Source organism: Elaeis guineensis, chromosome 5 (genome assembly GCF_000442705.2).
Source record: "Elaeis guineensis isolate ETL-2024a chromosome 5, EG11, whole genome shotgun sequence".
Taxonomy (NCBI): domain Eukaryota; kingdom Viridiplantae; phylum Streptophyta; class Magnoliopsida; order Arecales; family Arecaceae; genus Elaeis; species Elaeis guineensis.
This window is the reverse complement of record NC_025997.2, coordinates 43973788-43999143: the sequence shown is the minus strand read 5'-3', so window position 1 is coordinate 43999143 and position 25356 is coordinate 43973788. Positions and strand designations below refer to the sequence as shown.

The 25356-nt window shown below is 38.6% G+C and overlaps 1 protein-coding gene across 9 annotated transcripts in view; it reads right to left on the bottom strand.

Moving 5' to 3' along the window:
- Positions 1-25356, bottom strand: part of LOC105033375 (CSC1-like protein At3g54510) — a 161963-nt gene that overhangs the window by 112564 nt on the left and 24043 nt on the right. The window contains exon 1 of one of the 9 annotated variants that reach the window (XM_073257925.1): positions 17590-18864. The exons of the other annotated variants lie outside the window; for them this stretch is intronic. Coding sequence (XP_073114026.1) covers positions 17590-17751 — 162 coding nt within the window. The 5' untranslated portion in view covers positions 17752-18864. Of the gene's footprint in view, positions 1-17589; positions 18865-25356 lie in introns of those variants that run through there. 9 annotated transcript variants of the gene reach the window in all.

Genomic DNA, 25356 nt, shown 5'->3' with positions numbered 1-25356 from the left:
ACACCCTATCCCGACACATAGGATGGTACCCGATCCTAGTGTTCCACCGAACATCCCTTTGGGACCTGAATCCTTGCTCAAATCTAAGTATGTCCATGATTTTTATATAATAAACCACGGCCTGGGGCACCCTTAAGATATCCCAAAATACATATTACATCATCCCAGTGACCAGTCCTTAGAGCATCCAGAAACTGAGGCATTGCACTTACTATAAAGGAAATATTTGGCCTAATTCAATTTCCCAACCAATCTCCTATACTGTCTTGGATTAGTTAATAACTCACCCTGATCTCCCACAAGTTTAGTGTTTGGATCCATAAGAGCATCTTTGGCTTGAACTAGATAATGCATGTGATAATACAAGTTGCTAATATCAAAATATAATTTATCACTAATCAATGCATAAACGTAATCAAATTCATCTTCAAAACATAAATTCAGTAATGTTAGTAGTTTTCAAATATTTATATACATAATCATATATCTGATTCTGAAAATCAATCATATTCACAAATCCGATCAAAACAAATGCCACTTAACACATCAGCCTTTCACTATGACCACACTTATATCCTGTGGTCGGACCAGAATACCACACTTATACCCTGTAGCAGGGCTGGAATACCATACTTATACCTTATGGCGAGGCCAGAATATCACACTTATACCCTATAGCAGGATCAAAAATAGAATCATGAGCTCAGAGTGCCAGTGCATAACCCCCAATTGGTAGGGTTCAGAACATAATCAGGCTGAGAGTCCAAAACCGATTCATATCAAAATTCTTTTCATAGAATAATACATTTCATAATCAAATCAAAATATGCATATACGATTTCAAATTAGTAAACAGTTATGACAATTCCATATCAATTTCCAATTCAAAACACATTCTTCATACGATTCATAAATATGTATAAATCCATTAACAATTTATTCAATACTCAAAATAATATTATATAAATGAAAAATCTAGAGAAGGTAAATCACTACTTACCTCACATGTGCTCCAATTAATCCACATAACTTCAAAAATTTCTCATTCAAAACCTAATATCCAAAATCATACTTTTATCAAACTTTAGTCATGATTATTTTCAAAATAAAAAATCCTAAATCCTCGTAGGGCTGGCTAGCTATGCAGTAGCATCTGACATCCAATCGGTCTAAGTTAGAGCATCAAATCTACCCACTACAAATCAAGGATCAAGATAGAATGCCACGATACAATTGACGATAAGATCTCATGATGCTCGGCCTGATCAAGATGGGGACCAACAATTATCCAACAGTCAATGACCAAGATCCATTCATCAAGATCTATCAAGACTATTAAAGGATCTTCCTAAGGTCCAGAAAATTCTAGAAGAGGCATCTTTAGAGAGATTTTAGAGAGAAAAAGTAGGATTTTCTTAGAGAGATAGTAGAGAGAAACTAAAGAGGTGGAGAGAGAAAGTTGGACTTTCTAAAAAGAAGTGGAAGTCTAGAGGGAGAGAGAAAAGAGAGGGAAGAGAGCATATCTCTTTTCTTTTTTTCTTCTTTTTTTTTTCTTTTCTTTTCTTCTTTTCCTTTTCTTCCTTCTTCGTTTATTTAACAGAACAGAGAATTCTTCTTCCCCTTATTCCAGACACACGGGAGGCAGCCGATGGTGCTCATGGCCGGAGGAATAGGCCACAAAGGTGACCGACGACCCAAATCCGATGATTGACGGTGGCTCATGGTGATGGAAAATCAAGGATGAAACACCAAAAAACAGAGGAATAGTTTCTCCCCTTTGAATCTCGGAACAGTGGGTCACCACTAGCTTGGCTCTGGCCGATGATGGCTGGCGCTGCAATGGTGCAACTGGTGGACCCTACACTGACAGTCGGCAATGGCCACCAATGCCAAAAAATCCAAAAGGGGCAGAAAGACAAAACTTAATAGGGGAGGGATTTCTTAAGATAAATCTGGCGATTGTTGGCCGAAAAATCAAGCATTATGGGCTATGAAAGACGAAAAACCAGATAAGCTCAAGATTGAAAGATTCTTACCTCATTTTTTATGGTGTTTAAGCCGTGGGAATCGCAAAAACCATCAGTGAAAGCTCGACGAACTCCAACTACTTTTCTTCAGTTTAGGTCTTGATTTTTTATGGGAAGAAGAGGGAAGACCTCTTCCCTTTAAATAGGACCGAAGGGGGAATAGGAAGCTGGAAGAAATCTGACTTCCATTGAGATTTGGAGTCCGAATCAGAGGAAGACTCCTTCGAGAGTTCTTCCATCGCACAATTTGCCCCCTTTTGTTATTTTTTTATTTCATGCTTTTAGATTCATATAGTTTCTAGGTTGATGGATTTGGGATATCACAACAGCATCGATATGGCTAGAGAGGTCGGCGAAGACGTGGGGTCGAGGGTAAGGATGCAGGGTCGCGACTGAGAGTGAGGTTGCAGTCGAAGGTCAGCAAGGGCGAAGAGCGGCCAAGGGTAGACAAGTGGTCGAGCTGGACTGCCTGAGAGCGGGGTCAAGAACAGAGATGCAATCGAGTAGGGTCGAGGCTGTCGGAGAGGCTCAGCAATGATGCAGGTCACCAAAGTGGAGCAGAAGACCCCTTTTCAGTCTCTTTTTTTTTTTAAATTGGGCAGACTTGGTTTACTCAGATAAAAGGATTAAACAGGTCGGATCAGATAACCTATTTATTAAGCAAAATGAGTTTGGATTTCAAAACCTGATTTGTTTAATAAACAGGTCGGGCTTAGGTTTGGGTTTTTCTAGTTCGACCCGTATCTAATCCGACCTATTTATATCCGACCCGACCCAATTGCCATCCTACCGGAGACTTTTAACGCATAAAGAGATTTCTTCAAGCTACTTATCTATACTACCCTTGAGCAACAAACTTGAGAGCAATGATTTAAGTCCCGACGGGATGAGGGCCATCCCATCCCATTCCTCTGAGAATCCAGCACCTGGGAGGGTGTGGGACCCCGAAACAAGCATCCAGCCTTTATCTCGGCCATCCCGCCTTCTTCCTGACCGGATCATTTATCGATATAGCCGCCCTATCTTTCGATTCATCGCACAAAAGGGAGGAGCATGGGAGGAAGGGTCCGAAGGGAGCCATACTAACCTTTTTTCCACTATCATCGCATCATCACCAGAAGGGAGGAGCACAATCAGGAGGGAGGAGCACCGCCAGAAGGGAGGAGTCGAAAGGAGCACAAACAAAAGGGAGGAGCCGTTCGGGAAGAAGGGAAGAGAGAGGAAGGAGGGAGGCATTTGGATCTCCAACGAGGAAATGAGAAAGGGAGAGGTTAGAGAGCAGCAGAGGGGAAGTGATCCGTATCAAAATTGTAGAGGCCATTTTTCTCCCTTTCGACCTCATCCATTTGATCCACCTACACGACTCGCAAAGCACCCAACCACCCTAATTCGGCTGGCTTGTGTGCATGATCCGGTTGAGCCCGCATGTGATGCGCATGATTGAGCCTGTGCATGATGGGTGACTGGGTTTGGTTGGCACATGCTGCATGTGAACTGTCTGCCTGTGTGTACACGCATCACCTACTCCCGTGAAGCACGATTTGGCTCTGCGTACCCCACACGACCCTCAAAGCACTCTGACTGTGCACGTGAATAGCCTTCATGCATGATTGATTGTGTGCGGAGCTAACCTTCACACATGACTATGCACACAGAATGACTAGTCTTGACAGATTAGTCTCCACGCGACAGCATTTAACATAATGTATCCCTATAAATTTTGAGGTCCAGTGCTCAATCTCTCACGGCCATAGTATTCAGCAAATTTTGAAGGTAGTATTGTTGCATCTCAGAGTCTTATCTGAGAAAAGAGAAAGATTCTACAATTCATACCGCTTCGACAAGAGGAAGGAAGATTCTACAATTCATATAGCAAACTTGATAGGACTTACTAGTGGTATTTATACTCCCCCCTTTGTTGTTATGTTTCATGCTTATGTACCATAAAACTTTTAAATATTTTTTCAATTGATAAACTATAATTTAAAAAATTATTGTCATTATTTTTCTTACTATTATTTTCCATTACAATAGTGATATCAAATTTGACCATAATAATTAATGGTTGGTTTAAAGTTATTGTAATATGTCATATTAGAATGGTTGGTTTAAATTTTTTTCGATCGTTTGAAATGTGTAATTATTAGATGGATTAGGTCTATTGGACTAGTCCAATAGTTATCTGCTACATTACCCACTGCCTTCGAAGTTCAAACAATTTAAAACCATATCTGGATGCTTGTTATCTACCATGCATATACTCTAGGATTTAGAATAGTACATTAATCCATGTAATAATTTCTCCATTAAAATGGTAAGATATTAAGAGTCTAATACCCAAGTTAAATCAAGTAAATAATACCCAAGTTATAAAGAGATAAGAGAGCACAAACACTCAGAAGAATAAATAAAAAGAGGATAAAAAGATTAAAATAGATTTTAAAAATGGATAGATAACTGAATATATTAAATAAAATAAATAACTAAAATAAATTTATTACTTTTAAAAATTCTTAGAAATTATAAAAATATTCCTAAACCTAGAAAAGGATAGATAACCGGATGTCATAAATGTAATAAATAATTACACTAATTTTAATTAATTATAAAAATATTTATAAATTATAAAATATATTTAAAAAATTACAAAAAAAATCCTAAACATAAAAATGGATAGATAACTGGATATAATAAATATAATAAATAATTAAGATAAATTTTAGTAATTATAAAAATTTTAAAAATTATAAAAATATATCCTAAACCTAGAAAAGGGTACATAGTGAATGTAATAAATATAATAAATAATTAGAAGAAATTTTATTAATTATAAAAATGTTTAGAAATTAGAAAAATATATTTTAGAAATTACAAAAGAATCCTAAACATAGAGATGGATAGGTAATTGAATATAATAAATACAATAAATAATTAAAATAAATATTATTGATTATAAAATTTTAATTTAGAAATTACAAAAAATTCTAAATATAGAAATGGGTAGGTAATTGAATATAATAAATAATTAAAATAATAAAAAATATCAAAAAATTATAATAACTATAGAAAATTATGGATATTGCATTTGCAACTTAAATCCAATTTCTAGATACTCATAATTATTAATGTCATAATTTTTTTTAAACTAGACGGATCTCGATAGCAAGCAACATAAGGATCTGGATATTAGATGGCATTTTGAAAAAATGGGGAAGGATCGGCATCAATGGAAATATAATTACTGTGGACTAAAAAATAGAGGTGGAGTCACCCGATTGAAGCAACACTTGGAGGGTGGCTTCAATGATGTCAAGAAGTATCTAAAGATACCTGCAGATGTTCGAACGATGATGAGGAATCATCTGCAAAAAGAAAAGAGACAAAAATAGCATCAAAAGCTTGAAGGAAAGTATTTGATCGTTGAACATCTCAATCACATGTTCATGCAGACTTGGATGATAATGACGATTATTTTGATCCAGATGATTCAAACTTCAAAGACAGCTCATCTACAGGAGGCTATTAGGGCCTCTCGACAAGACCAATGGCAAAATGAGGAGGTATTGAGATAGAGAGCACAGTTTGGATGTTCTCAATTTGAGAAGGGTGGTGGTTCTAGTGTAGGAAAAAGATCATGTTCACGTTTACAGTTTGCTGGATTAGAAAGGAGTCAGTCCACGAGGATGGAATCATCTTCAATCAAGTCATTGTTTGGTGCTTTTAGAAAGAAGTAAAAAAACTCAAGAGATCCTAGTATCCATGATCTAGACCCTACGGCATAGTCAAAGTAACTATGAATTGATGAATATATAAATAAAGATAAGAAAAAACAAATAAGAAGGGCAATTGCTAATTGATTTCACTTTAGCCATATTTCAGCATGGACAGCAGCAAATATGTACTTTCGATCGATGATTAGTTCGGTATAGAAAGTCGGTCCAGATATTGATCGTCCTACACCCTATAAGATATATGGATCATATTTGCAACAAGTCGCAGATATCAAATATTTGATTGAAAGTTATAAAGGGAGTGGAACGCTTATGGAATGACATTGATGTGTGATGGTTGGTTTGGGCCTACTAGGAGTATTATCAACTTCCTAGTCTATTGTGATAGGATGACCATCTTTCATAATTCAGTTGATGCTTCAGATAAAATACATAATTCTAATGATATTTTGGACTTGATGAGGGATGTAGTTGATGAGATTGGTGAAGAGTATATCGTCCAAGTGCTCACAGATAATAGGGCAAACTATATGAAAGCAGGAAAAGATCTGAAAAAGCAACATCTGTATTGGACCCCTTATGCAGCACATTGTGTAGACCTGATGATGAAGGATATCAAACAGTTACCTAAGGTAAAATCTGCAGTAGATAGTGGACAAACAGTATCAAAATAAATCTACAATCACACCTGGATACTTGCTCTTATGAGAAAACATGTACAAGGAGAGCTGCTTAGGCTGAAGTTGACAAGATTTGCCACTAATTACATAGCATTGAAGAGCCTTCTTGATAATAAGTCTGATTTGAGAGCCATAATGACTTCTGATGAATGGAGGGCTTCCAAATATCAAAGGACCAATGATGGACGACATGTTGAGGGTATTATATTGAGTAATAATTTTTGGATAAGTGCTCTGAGATGGTTAAGGCAGTAGAGCCCTTGTATGTAGTGCTACAGATAGTAGATCTGAGAAATTCCCTCAAAGGAGCTATGTATATCTCAAGATGTCTGTCTATAAAGAAGAGATTATAGCTGCAATAGGATAAAAGAAAGCAGCACCATATTTGCATATCATTGAAGACAGATAGGATACTCAAATAGGGAAGGAATTACACTTGATAGATCAAATTTGTTTGAATCTTAACTCTCACTTATCCTTTATCGAATAAGCTGTGAATATCTTTGTTTTTAATCAATATTGTTCTTATCTTTCGTACAGTCTACTATTTAAATCCTAATATCAATATGACCATAATATTGCCTTGGATGAGGAGCTTCTGATGGCCCTGAGGAATGTGGTATATAGGCTAGAAAGTGATCTGGACTTAACTACAAAGGCTGTAAGTGAGGTAATAAATGAGTAGATGCCTATCATAGTAGAATTGTTGATATGTTTTTGAATTATACTAATTTATTCAAATTAAATGACCTTCAATGAGAAGTCTATATTGATTAGGTAGGACAAAAATTTTTTAGAGAGGAAAGGGAGCTTTGGAGAACAAGGAACATGTCGATCCATATCTAAAATATCATCAGATATTAATATGGGACTATTTTTTATTATCTTTACATCTATGTATAGTTGAGGACTTAAACATTTATATACATGTGTATTATTTGAATGCAGCAGAGTGGTTAATCCAGCGGGGCACATCTGCACCAAATCTAAGAAAGATTGCCATTTGAATTCTATCACAAACTATCTCATCAAATGGATGCAAGCGCAATTGGAGTACATTTGCCCTGATCCATACGAAAATAAAAAATCATCTAACCTCACAAAGATTAAGAGATCTAATTTTTGTCCACTATAATACGACGTTAAAGCTTAAGTATGTCAATGAGGGGAAAAAGCCCAAACAAGATGACCCATTTGAAGAGGACTTTGTCCATGATGAGGAGGATCCTATGTTAAGCTAGGTTGCAGATCAGGAGGCATAGGACCCATCGATGTTGGATGAGCCAGGAGATCCCCCCGACCATGCAAAAGAATAGCACATGAAGTAGGGGTACAAGATGTGGACCAATGGGCGGCCTCTCATTTATGCCCCATTCAAAGTGGGATACAAGATACTGATGGAGGTAATGGTGGATCGGATAGCAGACAATCTGAGGATTCTGATCAATGATTTGATTATAGAATGTTTGTTCAAGACATCAAACAAGAATCTCCAAAGAAAGTCAGGGCATTGGGATCAGTAGTAGAGGTAGAATAAGTCAACAAGCAAAAGTCAATCAAAGCTCGAGGGGGAGCCAGAGAGTTGCAGTTGAGGAAAGATATGCAAAGTCTAAATCAAAAGGAAAAACAATAATTGATGCACTAGAGGCAATTGATAATGTGCATGTTCAAGATAGTCATACTGAAACACCCGAGCCCTCAGATTTCGATTGCCTAGATCATCTCGTGATAATAGCGATGATGATAATGATAGCAAGAGTGATAATGGATCTGATGATCATGATGGTCGGGGTGGAGGTAGTGAAGCATATGGAATCAGTCATTTTATTAAAGAAACATATTTCACCCATGCTACACAGGACCAGAACCATGCAGCCAGATCCAGATCTAGATATCAGGATGAGTTGCTGGCCTATAGGAGGGGAAGAAGAATTGTTGCAGGACGTGCCACATAGACTATAGATACTTTGAATCATTTTCATGAAAAGTTGAGAATAACCGAGGAACGTCGACGTCGAGCATATTCGGAGTTTATGACGTGGATGGAGCAAGATGCTTTGAGAAATAGGTTTGAGTCTGAGCAAGCTAGATCATCATCATTATCAACCAGAATAGAATCTGTTGGAGCATCAAATAGCCAAAGTGCATATCATGGTGCTTCTACGAATGATTCAGATGTATCCTCCCAATGGTCATATCTGGAGTATTCTCATATGCAGTATCCACCTTTATATGGATACTTTTTCAGATCACGGTATGATATTACCTCTCATTATCCTAACCAAGGATGGACAGTCTCTTACCCAATGTACTATCAAGAGGATTATCCTGGTCAACATCAAATACAAGATGATCAAGGATGGGCTCAGTATCAAAATTGACATCATATTCAAGGCCCCGACTATAAGCAGGATCCAGATGTTTATGAGCATCATAGGCATTCCACCTGGAATTAGCAGAAATTTGATATGTTTATCTTAAACTAATGAATCTATTTTGTGTAACATTAAAATTATTAGCATATTCATATTTTCATATACAAGTAACTAAGCTCAAATTGTATGGATTATAGTTTTTTCATCAAACTTTGATATTTTTACTTTATCAAATACTTATGGATGCGTCAATTATGAGAAATCTTTGCTTCATAATCAACAAACGATCTTCAATAACCTAGCAGATTATAATGCATCTAAGCGTTAGTATTAAATAGAACTGATCTATTATAAATATATCACTTTTAAAGTTCAAATACATTTAAACAATAAATAGATTAGTAAAACTTCAAGATAAATTCAAAAAAATATTATTTATATATATAAAAGGGTGTCCCAAGCGGATATCAGGATGCCTGATCGGGACGGCCATCGGGACAGGGCAGGATGCGGGGCGTCCCCTTCCGAGTGAAAATCGAGACACCCCCATTCCACGGGATTTAAAACCTTGTTTGAGATGTTGCTCCATATAAAACTCCACCTAGATATCAGCATGTAAGAAGTCATTCTTGCCATCTAATTGATGTAAGGGCCAGTGAAAAGTAGCAGCAAAAGAAATAAATAGACGAATAATCAAGACCATGAAGAAATTTTTGCTACGAGAGAGAGTTCCTGAATAATCAAAACCATAAATCTGGGTATAGCCTTTCGCCACCAAATAGGCTTTCAACCTATCAATAGTACCATTAAGATAAACTTTCATAGAAAACACCCAGAAACAACAGGCAGTAGATTTACCAGGAGGAAGAGACACCGATTCCCGAGCATCATTTTGCTGCTAAGGCACACATTTCCTCTTCTAATGCAGCTTTCCAACCAAGATGAGACAATGTCTCTGAAACAGATTTAGGGGGGGAAGAGAGAGAGAGATTATAAAGAAACAACAAAAGAACATAAGGGAAACAAGTGATTATATGTGACAAAGTTTGACATAGGGTAGGCAGTATAGGTATGCTTAACCTTTCAAACCATGATACGATGATTGAGCTCTGAAGTGGTATTGGGAGGTTGAACTAGATCTGATGATGATAAGGTAACCAGAGGAGAGGTGGAATCGAGGAGATTGGTATCTACCATCTTCTATTAGTGAGTATACACAAGCTAAGAAGGTCTAGGTGACTGGGGATTCGAGGAACTAGAAGAAACTGGAGACTCGAAGGAGATAGGACTGATTGGAAGGGGAAAGGATTTATCGATGTCATGTTAAAAGTAAGACATGATAATAAGGAGTGGACTCCAAGAAAGTGTCATCAGCCAAGATAGAAACAATTTAACGATAGACTATAGCATCAATATCCATTTTGAGCATGAGAGTAACCTAAGAACCAACATTTGATAGCACGAGGATCTAACTTGTTGACATTGGATGCAAACTGATAAACAAAACAGACTGACCCAAAAATACAAGGTGGTAAGCAAAATGGTGGTTCTTGAAGAAATCAAATGGAATGCGAGGACTTATCATTGAGAACAATAGAAGGCATACAATTAATTAGATAACAAACAGTGGGAACCATGTCGACCCAGAAAACTTTAGGAACATTCATATGAAATAGGACTCTAATGACTTCCGAAAGATGCCGATTCTTTCTTTCAGCAATCTTATTTTGTTGTGGAGTATGCGGACAAGATGATTGATGAATAATGCCAGAAGTAGTCATAAATGTAGTAAAGGGGGCTGAAAAATATTCTCTGGCATGGTTACTACGAAATATGCAAATTGGCAAAGCAAACTAAGTTTTAATTTCAACACAAAAGGCACAGATAATCGAAAATAACTCAAAATGATCTTTCATTAAATAAAGACACGTATCTCCAGAATAATCATCCACAAATGTAACAAAATACCGAAACCCACTTTAGATGTAACATGAATTAGACCTCAAACATCAAAGTGGACTAACATAAAAGGAGTTGAGGCCTGTTTATTGACTCAGTAAGAAAATGAAACACATGATGCTTTTCCAAATGACGCGACTCACACTCTAGAGATGTAACATGACTTAAACTAGGAACATGTCTCTTCAAATTGTCCAAGGATGGATGACCAAGGCGGTGATGAATCGGAAGAGGAGAAATTGCAACAGAACAATCAACAAGTGAAGAAGCATTGTCAAAGTAGTGCATACTAGTAGATTCACGTCCTCCTCCAATCTTCCTCTGTGTCAGCTGATCTTAGATAACCACAGAATCAGGAAAGAATGTGACAGAACAATTAAAATGTTAGGTCAATCTACTAACTGGAATGAGATGAAATGCAAATTTAGGTACAAAAAGGGCTGAAGGCAAAGAGATACACAAACTAGATGGAAGACATGCATTAAATGTACCTCTTTTGGCTAGAGAAGCAATGACCTGATACTGAAGAAACTTCGAATACTGCTCTTCTGACATAATAACAGAATTCTGCTCCACAAGAGCAGAGGGTGAAGAGAAATTGAACTAGGCTAATCAGAGTTCACCACATTAGCAAACCGAGGGACTTTTCCATGCAAATCCCAACATGTCTTCCAAGTCCCAAGTGTGTCCAATAATACCATGTTGAGAACATTTACATTGTGCATCACTGCCACCACGTCCCCCGTGCCACCACGTCCCCCGTGCCACCACAACTATTAGAAATTTAGAATTATGTATGCTAGAATTACTACCATCACAGCGACCTTTGGAAGAAACTATAGCAGATCTATCAACCACTACACTATCATTTGGAGAACCATCTCGAGAGGAAGCACGTGGGCACAGAATAAGTTTGAGCAAGTGAAGGAAGTTATGCACCTTCCAAAGTTTGAGATTTGACTGATTCAAATTTGGACCTCAGATCAACTAAGAATTTAATGACAACCATTGTTGCCTCTATTTCTGCATTAGTAGAGATAGGTAACAGCACATTCTGTTCTTCACACTTTCTTAAGAGACTATAACTGGAAATACTTGCGAGACAAATCATAAATTCAAGTTAAATTACTTGAGTATAACAAATGGACAAAGTTCATGGTTCGCCGTACCAGGCCGTTGCGGCGTATCGAGCCGGACTGGCACCTTACCGGTCCGGTTCGAACCTTTTTTTCGAAAAATCCCCCCGAACCGTACCAAACCACCCGGTTCGGTCCGGTTCGCATCCATACTGTCCAAAATCGGACGGTATGGTCGGTTCGGTACCGGTTCGACGTGAACCGAATCGTGCCGACATCCCCCACGTGGAAAAAGTGGGGAGGGGGGTGGGGTCGGAGAGTTTTCAAATGACTGAGAAATATTAGAGTTCTCTGAGAAGTCTCAAAAAATTTCCGAAGTGTATGAAGGTCTCAACGAAACCGTTGAGACCTCCGAAAAATTAGAAAAAAAGAAAAAAACTCCATCAAATTGCAAGAATGGTTCGAGAGGTTGATGTTTGGCCGGAGGTAAGATAATGTGTTATTTTTTTAGTAAATATTTTTTTTATTTTTGTTGTTAAAAATAGGATAAGAATGAAAAAGAATGAAAATAAGAGAAAATCATGCCAAAATATTGTGATTTTAGTATGATTTAATTATATGTGATAGATCTTTAGAAGATCTACATGATGACACCAAAATTATTAATTTTCGTTAATTATATATTTTTTAAATATTTTTATATATTTATTCATTTAAAAATTAATAAAAAATTAAATTTTAAGAAAAAAAATCAGAATTTGGGAATCATGTTTAGAATGATTCAAGCTACATAAATCTAATTTCAAATTTTTTTTTAAATATTTAAAATTTAAAAATTATTTTTTAATTATTTAAATTAAAAAATTTAATTATAAAATAAAAAATATATAAAAATAGTGTTATATTTTAGTTAATTTAAAAATATTATTTGAAGCATATAAATATTTATTTTGAATTTATAAATTTTAAAATAATAATTAAAATTATTTTAAAATTATATATAATTATTTTAATTATCATTAAACTATCGTGTTTTGTTATACTTGCATATATTTATAAGAAAAAAATTTAGAACATGACGTTCGTTCACTTTAATTAATAAGCTATTTTATAATATATATTTATTTATATAAAAAATATTAAAAAAATAAAAAAATAAAAAATCAAAGTTAGTTTTGAAATTGAGAATAATGTTTAGAATGATTCAAAACAATTGAAATATTTGAATCTAACTGGAGATTTTTTTGAAATTCTTTTTATAAATATTTAAATAGTAAAAAATATTATCAAATAAAAAATATATGTAATTAGTGTTATGTTACAGTTAATTCGAAATAATTAGTATTTTGTTATACCTGCAAAAATGAGTAAGAAGAAAGATCCAGAGCGTGACATCGGTTGGGATCATGACGAGATACTCTCGATTTGGCATCATTGAAGATGCAAATGGTGCAACACAGAGTTCAAGGGAGGAAGGGTGACTAGATTGAAGCAGCATCTGGCTGGTGGTTATCCTGATGTGTCCATTTGTCGAAAATGTCCGTAAGAGGTCCGACAATTGATGAAAAAGCACTTTGCTGATTCGAAAGCAGCAAAGAAAAGGACAAAGCAGAAAAAGACCGAAGTAGACCGTCGAGCTGCAAAGCCACCTTCTTATCACTCTAGAGAGTCAGAGGAGGCTTCTGCTCCAGATGATGAGGCACAAATTAAGGCTGCCATTCTGGTGAGCTTGGCGGATCAGTACCGACAGGAGGAGATGGCCCAATCAGAGAGCGATTCGGACCATCATGCTACGAATCAGGATCTAGATCAGCAACTGATGGGGGAGAATTCGAGTTAAGGAGGACTACCTCAATCAGAAAACCTAGTGGTAGAGGGAGCAGACGCAGCATATCTTCTTTGTTGGAAGCTTTTGGCAGTAAGAAGAGGTCCTCCAGAGATATTCCAGCAGGAGTCAGCATTCAGGATTTGGATCCACATGCTTTGCCCAGCAAGGATTCAAAGCAGCAGAGAATTGACAGTATGCTGAAAAAGATAAGAAGAAGGATATGTGGTGAGCTATTAGATCATGATTTCATTTCAGCCATATTCCAGCAAATACAACAGCCAATCCTTACTACCGATCTGCTATTTCAACCATAGAGGCTACCGGCCAGAGTGTAGATCCTCTAGGACCTAAGGACATCTATGGTCAGCTTTTTGACAGCAACAAAGAGGATATACAGAGATGAATTGCTTCTTACAAAAATAAATGGCCTACATACGGTCTGACAGTGATGTGTGATGGTTGGACAGATCCTACTAGGCGGAGCATCATTAATTTTTTGACATACTGTGATGAAAAAATATTTTTCACAAATCAATTGATGCTTCAGATAAGATGCACGATACCACATATATCCTTGGTCTGATGGAGATGATTGATTCAGTGAGTGAGCAGCATGTCGTGCAGGTCATCACAAATAACAAACCATAATATAAGACTGTCAGAGAGTTGCTGATGGAGTAGCGACCGCAGATATACTGGACCCCATGTGTTGCACATTACATTGATCTTATATTGATGGATATTGAGAAGATTCGCAGAATGCAGCAGGTAGTGGAGATTGCCCAGACCATTACTAGATTCATCTACAACCACACATGGGTTCTTTCATTGATGCGGACGTATACTGAGGGGAGATCTTACGATCGGATATCATACGGTTTGCTACCAACTACATAGCACGATAGTCTTCTTCAGAAGAAAGCAACCATACGTCAGATGTTTGTCAGTGCCGAGTGGCAGGAGAGCAGATATGCGAGGGCCGGCACTGATGGAAGTCATGTGGAGAATTTGATGACGAGTCAGTCATTTTGGCAGTGGGTTGAGAAGGTAGTGAAAGCTATCAAACCTTTATATGAGGTGCTTCGCGCCGTGGACAGCAAGAGATACCCCCAAATGGGCTTCCTATATTACATGATGGAGAGGACAAAGAAACAGATCAGTGAGAATGATCCCGAGCATGCTCAAGAATTCATTAACATCATTGAGCGCCGTTGGGACTATCAGATGGGCAGAGATTTGCATCTAGCTGGTAAGTTTGGATTCAAAAATGTTTTAAAATATTTTTTCGAAGCATGAAAATAAAAATGTGCTTAATCAATCTTGAAATTTATCTGTAGCTTATTACTTGAATCCGAGATTTCAGTATACTATTTCGGGTATAGATATGGACAGCGAGCTTCTTGCTACTCTTCGCAATGTCATATATAAGATGGTGTCCGATCCAGAAATTGCGTCGTTATGTCTGCAAGAGGTATGCTAGTTTAAAACAGATATAATTATTCAACTAAATTTGATCTGATATATTTATAAATAATAAATATATTTTATTTCAGACGAAACAGTTTAGAGAAGGATCAGACAGTTTTGGAGTCCCATCAACTGTCGTAAGCAAAAAGCAGATGAATCCAGGTAAATTACATATCAATAATGAGCAATGTAGATTGATATGTAATTTTGCTTAATAATATCATCAAATTTGATATGTAATTTTGCTTTTGTAGCTGAATAGTAGATTCATTTTGGAACGTCAGCAGAAAATTTGAGACATATGGCTGTCCATATTCTTTCTCAAATAGTCTCTGCTAGTGGCTGTGAGCATAATTGATCCACTTTCATCTTTATCTACAGCAAACAGAAAAATCGTCTGACACAAACACCTCAACGATCTTGTATATGTTCACTACAATCTGAAGTTGAGGCTAAAATGTATTCAGGAGGAAGTTCAGTTGAAGTACACTGATTCGACGCTGGATGATTATGCCGATGAGGATGACGATCCGATCATCGAATGGCTTGCAGGTCAGCAGCAGGAGCCAGAGCTTGATGAGCTAGGATCCCCTCCACGACCAGCCAGTGTAGTGGTGAGGGAGATCAGGGTGGATCCAGAGCAATGGGCAGAAAAAAATATTCCACATAGGGTTCCAGCTGATCAGCCACAGTCTGAGGGGACACAAGGGACTCATTCATCACATGACTCGCTATCCGATACATCTTCCTAGAGATTCGAGCGAGAAATATATAGACGATCCTCCCGGCAGCCAGCAAGAAGGCATCCATCCTCCCAATCACAAGAAACTCAGTCACAGAGAGGCACAAGGGGGGAAGGAAAAGACAGTTGTACGTGCACCACTCTCGAGAGTACAGGAGCTATCTGATTCAGATACGGACATCAGGGAGAGTGATAATGATACTGGTAGTAGTAGCCATGGATCTGATGATCAGAGAGGAACTGGAGGACAGGAGACCACCATTTATGAGATACAGCCACAGGATGATATTCGATTCATCGGTGAGTCTCAGTTTACGCATGTCACACAGGATAGGGATCATAGTGGACGAGTCGGTAGAGACTGTGGAGAGCTGATTTCATATAGACGACGAGCTCCTAGAAGTCATCCAGCACATGATGCAACTGCGGACGATCTTGCATGTGGAGTAAAGTCTATGGATGTATCTGGATCATCCTCGCATTATGGATCCTATTATCCACAGCCACCTTATGATCCATATACATATAGGGCATCTGAGGCATCATCTTCTAGTGGTTACTATCCTATGCAGCCTGGAGCATCTTACGGATCAGATTTTACTACTGACATATTTGGATGGGCTCCTCCACAACCGTACCATCATCTCGAGGATACTTCTCAGAGTCAGAATTTTAGCGAGAGGTCTGAAATGTCTTACAATCCAGAGAGGATGCCTTATGGGATGATGAATATTCGAGAGTATGGTACAGCTTGGCTAGAGGGTTGGATTGATATCCCTTCAGACTATGTTGATGATCCAAACATCTACGAGTGTCACAGACACTCGACAAAAAATTAAATGCAGAGTACATCTTAAGGTTCGTATATCAGTTATTGCGCTTTGTACTTAAATATTTAAATACATTTTAATGCATATTTTATATATTTTTTTTAGTTTTAAGATGACATAGTTGAAATATAATGTAAATAAATATATATTTGAAATTTTGGATCAAAAGTCTTTGTACCGCAACCTAACTCCAAATTGAATCCAAATATATCAATAATATGCAATATAATGCCATTTTGAGACTGTATTTATCAATTATTAACTTCAAAAAATCCCAAAAAAAAATTTGAAAATCGAAAAAAAATTATGTACCGATACCAGACCAATACACCTTGGCATACCGTGTGTCGGTACGGTATGGTACCGGTACCGTACCATACCGGTTCGGCACCGGCACGCCGTCCGGTACCAGTACAGCGAACCCTGGGACAAACTTCTAAACTTCTTCAGTTCTTTGCATGTGTCAAGATGTGTACACATATCAACTACTTGGGGTTCCATGGAGCTCCATAGCATACTCAAATTTGAGCTTCCTCCTGCATCCACTCTGTAAACTTCTATCATCTCACTTAGAAGCATTCTTGGTAAGATGACATTGCTTACCCTGATCAGTTAAAAAGCTTTTTCACTGCCTTAGATCATTGCAAATAATTACTACCATTTATTTTTTGGTAGTAATTTGTGGAAGCACCATGGGAGAGACTACAGGTTTAGAATCCATGATGAGCCAAACACAACAACTAACAATCAAACATGATAACACCGTGGACAGAGAGAAAAGGTGCTTCCACAACCATAAACAATGGTATGCATATACCAAATTATCAGAAGACTGTACATACAGGCACAGAGGGCATCCAGCAGTGAGACTTACAAACTGGCAGACATCAACATCACTATAAACTGGCAAAAGGATGGTTCTGGTGGACAGATCTGGTGGTCTCTGTTGACGGCATCTCCTATGGATGATCCATAAATCAACAAATCCTGTGATTGTCATCAAGTTGCCCTCATGTGGGAATGAGAAGGTTTCCATTGATCGAAGACTTGGATGTCACGGGATTTGAGAAATCATGGTCCCTTCCCATTGCGAATCTCCAGAAGAGGCATCAAAGGCTTGGAGAGATTGCAAGATTCCCAAGAAGAGATGGAGAAAAGAAGAATTGTGGATTAGGGATTCTCAAGAAGAGTGGAGGGAAGAAGTGGTGGAGAAGAGGAGGGTGTGCAGTAGAGAAACTGGGGCTCTAATACCATGTTGAGGAATTTCAAATCAGATGGTCAGCTGACTTAGCTCAGATCCATGTAGAACCTTACATTGGATGCTACATATATTTTTGTAAGTCCCTAGGCAAATTTGCTAAACCAGAACCAAACCCCATATCAGCCAACTAGCAGCACGGTTCGATACACCTCGTACTGTGAGAACCGTCCCTTTAGACCCGGTTCACCCTGAAGCCGGCATCCCTTTCCGACTTCACCAGAACAAAAAAAAAAAAGAGAGACGCTGGGGGTGGCAGGGGAGAAGATGACTCCGATTGAAACAGGGAAACCATGTCCCTTGTTAATTATGGCCGTGGAAGAGAAGATAAGGATTACGAGTGACCTGATAGGAATCGTATGCTAGGGGGGAAGAGTTTGAGTTGATCAAGCCGGTGAGATCAGGCTTTATCCAAGGAGAGTCGAGCATATCCCTTCCCATCCCTTTTCTATTTAAACTCACCACCTCTCAGCCGAATCCCTCACCAAATCCTCCATCGCCTCCCTCGTTTTTTCCCCATCTCTGAAAGCCACCATGCTGCCTTGCCGAGCACCACCACTTCCATAAAAATCCTATTTCTCTTTCCTAAACCCAACAATCCCTGTTCCTGGAGCCTTCAAGGGAGATATCGCCGAAATTCATCCTACCGGCTGCTGTCATCGCCACCGCCATCATCTCCGATGAGCCTTTCTTCGCCCTCTTCTATTTTCGACCCTAGGTGTCATCACCATGGCTTCGCGGCAATGCCCTCTCTTCCTTTATTTTCGGGACCCTTGTCATTGTTGGCCAGACCGCCACCTCTGGTCGTCGTCGTGCTGCCACCGTAGGCTGCTTTGGCTGCCTCATCACCAAAACCCCACCCTCCGATCAACCCTCATGAAACCCCAAGGGGTCTTGGGTTCGGTTAAGAGAGAAAGAAAGAATAAAAAGGAAGAGAAAGAGAGAGAGAAAGAGATAGGGACCCAATCTCTTTGGGTGAACCTAACCCATTGATTGGACTCAATCTGATTGAGTCCAGGTCTACCCGAATTGTATAGATCTAACTCCGAAATTGACCCAAAACCTCGACCTAAACTCGGGCCAGAGTGAAAGTATTTCTATTTATCTTAATTTTTCCTAAATTAAGGGATAATAAAACTTATTATCTAATTGTACTAGAGCCTTTATCATTAGAAGAACATTAGATCTAGAGATTGAGCTAAGAAGATCATAGAATTTTGGATTTGATCAACAGTAAGTTTCCTATATTCTCTGTGATTTTTATCATGTATTTCAAATTGATTTCATAAAATAATATATATATAAATATTTAAAAATTTGAGAAATTATTTATGTTATGCATGCTCACATGAAAATGATTGTTCAAATTATGAATCAAGCATAAGCTGACTGATATGATTATTGCAAACTACAATTTGAAATAAATTAATTTCTCTATTTTAAATCTATTCTGCAGTACTTGAAAAGGAGATTAATTAATATTGCATGATTTTTGGAAATGAAAATTATGCATGTTCACCCCTGCATGAGTTTTTGAACAAAAAGTATTCTATTGCTTTTTTGAAAATAAGATGTGGAAGTTTGAATTACTATTGTTATGAAAAATAATATGATTATGCTATAAAAATCAATTATTGTAAAACTAATGAAAAAACTCTCTAGTTAGACTATGATATAAGTCTAGCCAACGAAACCGATCGTTGGCCATATGTCAGAAACATGTTTTTTCTGGATCTAGCCAGTCGGGACTCATCGCTGGCAAAGTTAATCCTCCTAAGCCTAGCCAGTCAGGGCTGATCGCTTGCACACGCTGATGCTTTGCGTTTTTCTTATGTGAGGACAAATCTCTTTACCTTGTCACAGGGCAAATCATGGTCGTGTGAATTAGAGCTAACTCCCTCTTAGACCTAGCCAGTGGGGCAGATCATTGGTACACATTGATGGATCAAATGTTCCATATTTAGGGGCTAGTCTCTCTTGGACCTTGTCATGGACTGATCGTGGCCGTAGTCAATGAAGACCAAGAGAGGTTTTTAAATCTTACTGTTGCATATGGCATGTCTTGAAAATTCAAATGATATTGGTATTTGCATCTATTATTATATATTTAGAAAAAAATTTTTAATTATGCTTGATCCCTCAGAGATATTGATAACTCACTGAGGCCGTAAAGCTTACTCTCTTTTCTATTTTTTTCAGATCCAAAAGATCTTATGGGGCAAAGGACCGATCAGTGAGGAGCATAGGATTTAGGAAGTTATTTGCTTAGCTATATTCAAATGGTTACATTTTAAAAATTATTTTGAATTTCATTGGATCTTTGTTTTATTTGTTATTAGTCATGGAGACTTTATTTTTCTATTAAATAAAGATATTAGAAAATTTATTTTTACCACTGCCTGAGTTGAATTAAGGTTATTGTTTTGGTGAAAAGTAGGCCTTGCATATTCGAGGGGTTTAAACCCTAAGGATGTACGTCCATCTATCGTACGCTTGGCTCGATTTATTGGGTCGAAGTGTGACAGATTATATTATTGTCATGCCCACGATTCGAGATCATGAGCAAGAGTCATGGCAACCACTGCATACTCATAAAAAACTTACGGTCAGTTGAATCCAAAAGTTACGATTTTTGGCATATGACCTGATCCTTAGATCTATGCTTCTCCTCGATCTAGATCAAATCCTGGATCAGATCTATTTCATTGATCAAGAAAAATTTAACTATTTAGACTCGATCTGGTCAATCAATAAAGATATAAAGAAAAAATGATCCAGATCTAATCTATTTGATCTAACTCAACTAACCTAAAAAGGAGAGAGATTCTCGATCTAGATCGTGGTTTGGATCGGATCATTGGATGATCTAAACATCTCGGGTTTGCCTTCTTTTTTTCTTTTCTTTCTTTTTTCCTTCTTTTCTCTTCCTCTCATTCTATCTCTTCTCTTTCTTTTCCTCTTTTCTTTCTTTCTCTTCCCAAGCCGTAGAGGGTTCCACCAAGGGGGAGAGCAGAGGGGAGGGGATGGGGTCAACAGTGGTGGTGGCATGGTGGCAGTTAGAGGCAGCGGTCCGATCGACGGCGACAAGAGATCCGAAAGAAAATGAAGAAAAGGGGCACTGCCCTTTTGCCATGACAGTGGCACCCAGGTCCAAGAAATGAAGAAAAGAGAGGAGATGAGGCTCACCGATGGTGGCAGAGATGATAGGGTACGACCGACGGGGCATCTTTCGATGGTATCCCATCTAGAAACTCTCGGAATAGGGCAATGATGGGTTTAGGAAGGAAAAATAAAATTTTTGGGATGTGGCGATGCTTTGGCATGACGACACGATGACCATTGAAGACGAGGAAGAGGGAGGTGATGAAGGATTCGATGATGGGTAATCGACAGAGGGAAGAGGGGTTTATAGGAAGAGAAAGGGAAGGGATAGGCTTGATCATCCTCGAATAAAGTCGGATCTCACAGACGTAATTGATCCAATCTCTCCTACTGGCGCACGACTTTTATCCGGTCATGCTTGATCCTCATCTCCCCTTATGGCCATGGATTAATAGGGGACATGGTTCTCCTATTTCAATCCAAGTCATCTTTTTCCCCTTTTCTTCTTTTTTTTTTGAAAGCTTTCCGATGAAGTCGGCAAGCCTTGCCGACTGACTTCACACTGAATTGGGTCAATCAGACCAGTTCTCACATTCTCCCCCCTTATAAAAAATTTCGTCCTCAAAATTTTAGAAATCTAGATCTTCCAAAGTTAAAGGTGCTCAATGCCAAAATTTACATATACAAATTTGACAGACTTTGATATTTCTGTTAAACCAACCGCATAATCACATTAATAAAATGCTCGCAAGCAATCTGACCCCTCACGTCAACCATAATGCTCAAGCACCATATTTACACCCAAGCACAAACTCCTCTCAAGAATACTTCACAATAGCGGAGAAGCATTGGACAAGAGTTGTCCACTCATCGGTGTAACGTGTTACCAATATCTGTCAGGTGAGGTGCACATACATCGATGGAAACACAGTACCCACTAAGAATTATTGTCGCGTTAAGGTTTTCGTTTTTCCATCCAGAGAGTATGAGAGATCCAAAAAAATAGTGGGAGTCTATTTGTTTTTAAAAGTCCCTAGAATAAATATAGATTTAAGTACAAATGTCTAATTAAAATCTCTTCTCTTCGCAGTTTAACCATGTCAACTCCAAACCCTTTAGCCCGTATCCTACAGTCCAACCGTCTGACCGGTGTCAACTTCAAGGACTGGCTCAAAAACCTCAAGATAGTCTTGATCTCAAAGAAAATAGGATATGTACTCGATCAAGATCCCCCTGCCTTACCAAGCCGTCCTAGTGTTGAACGGAGGGCAGCACAGGAGAAGTGGACAGATGATGACGATCAGGTCAAGTGCTATATGTTGGTTTCAATGTCAAAGAGTTGCAAAGCCAGCATGAGCACATGTCTACTGTTAGGGCTATGATCACTCAACTGCAAGAGTTGTATGGTGAGCAGAACCGAACCACATATTTTGAAGTGTCGAAAAGACTCTTCAATTCTAAAATGCACGAGGGGCAGTCGGTCCACAATTATTGTCTAATAATGATCAAGTACCTAAAGGAGCTTAAGAAGCTCGGCCTTATGATGCAGAAGAAATTGCAAGTAAATCTGATCTTGCAATTTCTTACTAGTTCATTTAGTCAATTTATAGTAAATTACCATATGAACAAGATGGACTGCACCCTATCCGAACTTGTCAACATGTTGGTAACTGCAAAGGCAACCTTGAAGAGTTCAAAGGGCTCCATTCTTGTTGTAGAGCAGGTTTCTTCCTCTAAAAAAAAGTCTTCTAGAAAGAAGATGAACAAGCCTGTGAAGAAATAGAAGGAGAAGAAGCCGAAGAAGGCGGCAGACAAAGGAAAGTGTTTCCACTGTCAGAATAATGGCCACTAGAAGAAGAATTGTCCGCTATACCTGGAGAGCCTGAAGATCAAAAAGGATGACAAACCTTCAGAAGATATGCTCGTTGTTGAATCTAACCTAATGGTTTCCTCTACATCTAGTTGGGTATTAGATTGATTCAAGTGCTTACATATGTAATTCTATGCAGGGTCTAATAGACAATAAAGGGTTGAGGCATGGTAAGATGATCCTTTGGATCAGCAATGGAGCAATAGTTATTGCTGAAGCCGTTGGAACCTACCCTCTTCGACTACCATCAGGCCATAGATTAATTTTAAAAGATTGTTACTTTGTACCTGGAGCTAGTCAGAACTTGATTTTCATTCTGTACTAGCACAGAAAGACTGTATTTAATTTTAATAAAGATTATTGTTCAATTTATTTACGAAATAAATTGATTGCACATAGTTCTCTTATTGACAGTCTTTATCACCTACATGTCGATGTGTGTGTGAACGTAAACAAGCAGTTAGTGAATGCCATAGAAAATAAATGATCTATAGATGATGTTAACCACAAGAACATGCAGCACCTTAGACTTGGCGATATAGGAGAGGACAAGATAAACAAATTGGAAAAGGATGGTATCCTAGACTCATTCAATTCTAAGTCGTATCCAGTTTGTAAATCTTGCCTTAAAAAAAATGAGCAAATTATCCTTTGTGGGACATGAGGAAAGGGCCACTGAGTCACTTATCTTGGTACACACTGACGTGTGTGGCCCATTTGATGTGCAAGCCAAGGATAGTTACCACTATATTACCTTTACCGATGATTTTTCACCGTATGGGTATGTGTTTCTTATGAGACACAAGTCTAAAGTCTTTAAAAAGTTCAAAGAATTCAGAAGTGAAGTAGAAAAGCAAACAGAAAAATTCTTAAGGTTCTTCAATCAGATCGAAGAGAAAAATATCTTAATGGAGAATTTTTGAATTATCTCAAAGAAAACGGCATCGTCTCACAATGGACTCCTCTTGGAACACCTCAACTCAACGGGATATCCGAAAGGAGGAACAGGATCCTATTAGATATTGTTGGGAGATAATCTGGCACCGACCGAAGATATGGGACCCATCGAAAGACCCCACTTCTAGCCAACTTCTCTGGGCTCGTATACCTTGGTCATTTGATTCCGACTTCCAAACATCATTCTTAATCTCGACCGTCTGGCTTCGACTGGTTACCCTAGCTGCCAGAGCCGGGAGGTATCTTGGCAAACACTCCAAGCGATTATTTATTAGGAGGCCTCTTCATCACCTTAACATGCCATCCAGTGAGCGTCACCTTGCAACAGGAGGATGTTGGCAATGAGAAGAGGGTGGCGGGGACGAGAAGAGGGTAAGACGTACCTATGTGCCCGGCCTTCGTCCTTTGAAGATTGTGGTGGCCTTGACCCCCCGACATCAGGAGCCACCCAGCCTTCGGCCACGCTTTAGCATCGACCTCCCTCAGACCCTGCTCGTCAATGCATATCCTCATAAATGAGTTTCCTATGCTCCTGAAGATGGCCCCACCTGACATGATTCTCAGGAATCTCTAGAAGAGGGCAAGCATCTCTGACAATAGTCTGCCATCCCCCCATGACTAATAACCAGCTAGCAGGTGGATGGCCTATTCAGATAGCTAATCGGTTTAGGCCTGACAATCTCCAATTTCTGTCGATAACAAGGACCAAGAAGGACCCTCTAGGTATAAGATTTTTTCCTTCCAATACGCTCACTCCTTTCTCTTGTTATCAAAAATCTGACTTGAGAATCGGAGGATCTCCACCGGAGCCATCTCCTTCGACAGGGATTTTGCAGGTACAGTCGCCATCACCATCACCATCGCCAACTAGCCGTTGTCATCTAGCTCTAGCTATCCCAACCTCAAGATGGAGTTCCGCATCAACAGATTGACGCTAGAAGAAGGGCCCCCCAAGCTCATTGACAGGAAGGAGCAAATATTCAGTGGGAAGAGTTTCATCGCAATGCTCCAAAGTCGGGATCATCTCCGTCGGCCATCCACCTCCAAATTAGTCGGATGGTCCAACCATCTATGAACCGGTTAACGTCGGCCCAAAAAATGGAAGGAAGGTCCAAGCAAGGAAGGAAACCACAACTTCCAAAAAAAGAAGAAAGGAGATCACAACAGATCAACATTCAGATAAAAAAAAAAGATAAGAGAAAAGAGAGAGGCCTCCCTCCTTTCCCTCCGCTCACCCAATTACTAGTGACATTCAACGAGAGGAGCTCCATCACATCGCTCCGACACCGATGAAATCCCGACCGTCCACCTCCAAATCGGCCAGATGATCCGACCATCCACAAACTAAGGGGCTGACGATTCGAATGATCCACAACTTTTGAATTATTTTATTTTCTTGTTTATATTTCAAAATTCTGGAACAGGATCCGAGCAAGGTGGAAAGTCGCAACATC